Source organism: Montipora foliosa, chromosome 1 (genome assembly GCF_036669935.1).
Source record: "Montipora foliosa isolate CH-2021 chromosome 1, ASM3666993v2, whole genome shotgun sequence".
In the NCBI taxonomy this organism is placed as follows: domain Eukaryota; kingdom Metazoa; phylum Cnidaria; class Anthozoa; order Scleractinia; family Acroporidae; genus Montipora; species Montipora foliosa.
In genome coordinates, this window is record NC_090869.1 from 58,056,665 (window position 1) to 58,059,164 (window position 2,500).

Here is a 2,500-nt window from a genome sequence, read left to right on the forward strand (position 1 = left end):
GCCAATCGGCAAATGGCGCATAGAATCTTGACGATATTTACAAACATAGTTTTTGAAGGCATAATGATTTGTTCTACGAAACAGAATCTAATTTTTTAGACGGCAAGTCGATTACATTTTTCATTGAAATTCAAATTTCGCGCTTTTAGCTGCTTACACCAATGGGAACAGCCGAACTTAATTTGATTAAAAATGTTGGCACATTTTAACTAACCGACGCTATTGCCGCGGGCTATTGTTTTTCTGCCTGCTTCTTAGCCGGACCATTACTTAATGGTCCGCCATTACTAACATTATGTTCTTGAGAGAGCTGGATCGAGGAGAAAATGACGTCAAAGGCTCACTAGTTTAAGAATGCAATACGTGTGTACGCCGCAGAATTAATATGCAGCACGGGGGTTTTGGGCTTTCAGACTTTAAAACTCACGCTTTGCATATCTAATAAGCTGCGTTCACAAGCTGAGATTTTAAGCTAGTGAGCCTCTGACGTCACTTTTCCCTGGATCCAACCATCTGAGGTCCAATCGGTCCGTTTTGAACGTGTATAATGGCGGACCGTGAAATCCAAAACTTACACTCAAAGTAAACGGCCTTTGGATAAAAATCAAAGCTCAAAATTTTGCCAGTCAGGTGTTAAGCAAACACACTTTATAAATCTGAAGTAAAAAAAAGGAAGTGTTTTTTTTATCACAGGGGCACTTTAAGGTCCATAACGACGTGAAATGATCAAATTTGACGTTATGTGCAGGACGAGAGCACCTGACGATGAATTTTCAATTTTCCATCTAAATATCCACACTGTTCTCACCAATTTTTGTCTTGGAATGTGGACTAATACTTTCCATGCTGGGCGACATGAAATAATAGCAAAATTATTGCAGTAATGGGAAATTACTGTTTTGTGGTGTTGTCGTAGTCGTAGCCGTCGTCGTTTCTCAAACTCCCCATTAAGGACCCTAACAGCTCACAGATGACGTCAAAACAAAGTGGCACACGAGGCAACAGCCGAGTAACACGGCAAAGTGGAATCTATTTGTTTTAAGGCCGGATTACACGCTACGATGTCGCGGCACGATTTGTCGGCCCGAAATTATCGGAGCACGAATCGTACGTTTTCTTGACCTCCGCCATTTTGATTGCTTCTACTTTGTATGCATGACCTCTTCTCAAAATTCTGATCGACACGCCGGCTCCTCTGAAAGTGTCGGAAGCACTCGACAAAATTTTCTGAATCGGGCCGATTTTCGTTTTCACGAATCGGCCGCAAATCGGTGGTCAAACTACACGTACGATTCATGCTCCGATAATGTCGGGCGGGAAAATTGTAGCGTGTTAACCGGTCTTTTTATAAAGAACCAACAGGTTTTGATGATGGCGTCATCTATAGAAATGCTAAAACTTTACATTAGAAGAAGTCAATCTTGAAAAACAAAAATAAACAAAACAAACTTTCACCCTAAAGTTGAAAACATGTAACGAAAAAGCTTCTTAATGGTCCTCCAATTTCAGCAAAGGTCGGGTATATTTACCTGACATAACGGCAGCGATGTTCCCACAATCTGTTCTCGGCATCTGCAAGATCTGTCACTGATTTACTGCTCCAGAGCCTTTCACCCACAGCAAGAGCACGAGGCCTGTGATGATTTAAATACGCACAAGTTAACATTTCATCTTGCCTTCAGCGTAACACAACCTCTTTACCCAAACCGAGGTTTTTTGGTTACATTGCACGGCGAACTACCTAATGAACTGTGCTTTTACTCCAGTTTATTCCAAGCTTAAGTGCGTCTTCAAGATGACATATTTCGTTAAGAAATTCAACCCATTCGAAGCGTGGCCGATGAGATGTTGTGCGAATGCAGGCTCAACCAAGGTGATCGCATCATCGCAGGTTCGCTTTCTTCCAAGCTTTCCTCTTCCACAATGAGATACAATCACTCCTCGGTCAAATTTCTTTTAGCACTCCACTGCAAGGTTTTTACATTCGTGCCTTGCTTTCTCCTTCCTCCCTTGCCTTCAGTCTTGCACCCTTGGGCAAGGTCCCATAGTTTTTATTTATTATTTATTTAGTTGCCACACACACAAAAAAATAAGATACAAATATGAACAATTAAAAAAAAGAAGACAGAGGCGAGGGGGCCTAAAGGAAACTACGAAGCTTACATAAATTAGGCCTCCCCAAGTAAAATATCAAGCTTTCGTTGACATGCAAGTTGGCGACGGAGAATACATTTATTACGAACATTTAGTTATTAAACGTGTTGAAGTATAAAGTAATAAACGAAAATTTACATTTAATTAAAAACAGTTTGAACTTACAAGTTAGTAATGGAGAATACAATTACAAACGCTTAAGCCCTGGTCATCAGCTTTGAATAAAGGTATTACCCGTGCTATCTTCATTTGATCGGGTACAATGCCATGAGCAATAGAAAAATAATAATCACTTCATTGAACAGAAGTCTTACTGCTTTATAGCCACTACTACTTTGGAAGACAG

The 2,500-nt window shown here is 40.4% G+C and overlaps 1 protein-coding gene across 1 annotated transcript in view; it reads right to left on the reverse strand.

Annotated features, from left to right (window-relative positions):
* Positions 1-2,500, reverse strand: part of LOC138002597 (beta-hexosaminidase subunit beta-like) — a 28,947-nt gene that overhangs the window by 3,975 nt on the left and 22,472 nt on the right. Inside the window, exon 13 of the mRNA XM_068848613.1 lies at positions 1,530-1,634. Coding sequence (XP_068704714.1) covers positions 1,530-1,634 — 105 coding nt within the window. The remainder of the gene's footprint in view (positions 1-1,529; positions 1,635-2,500) is intronic.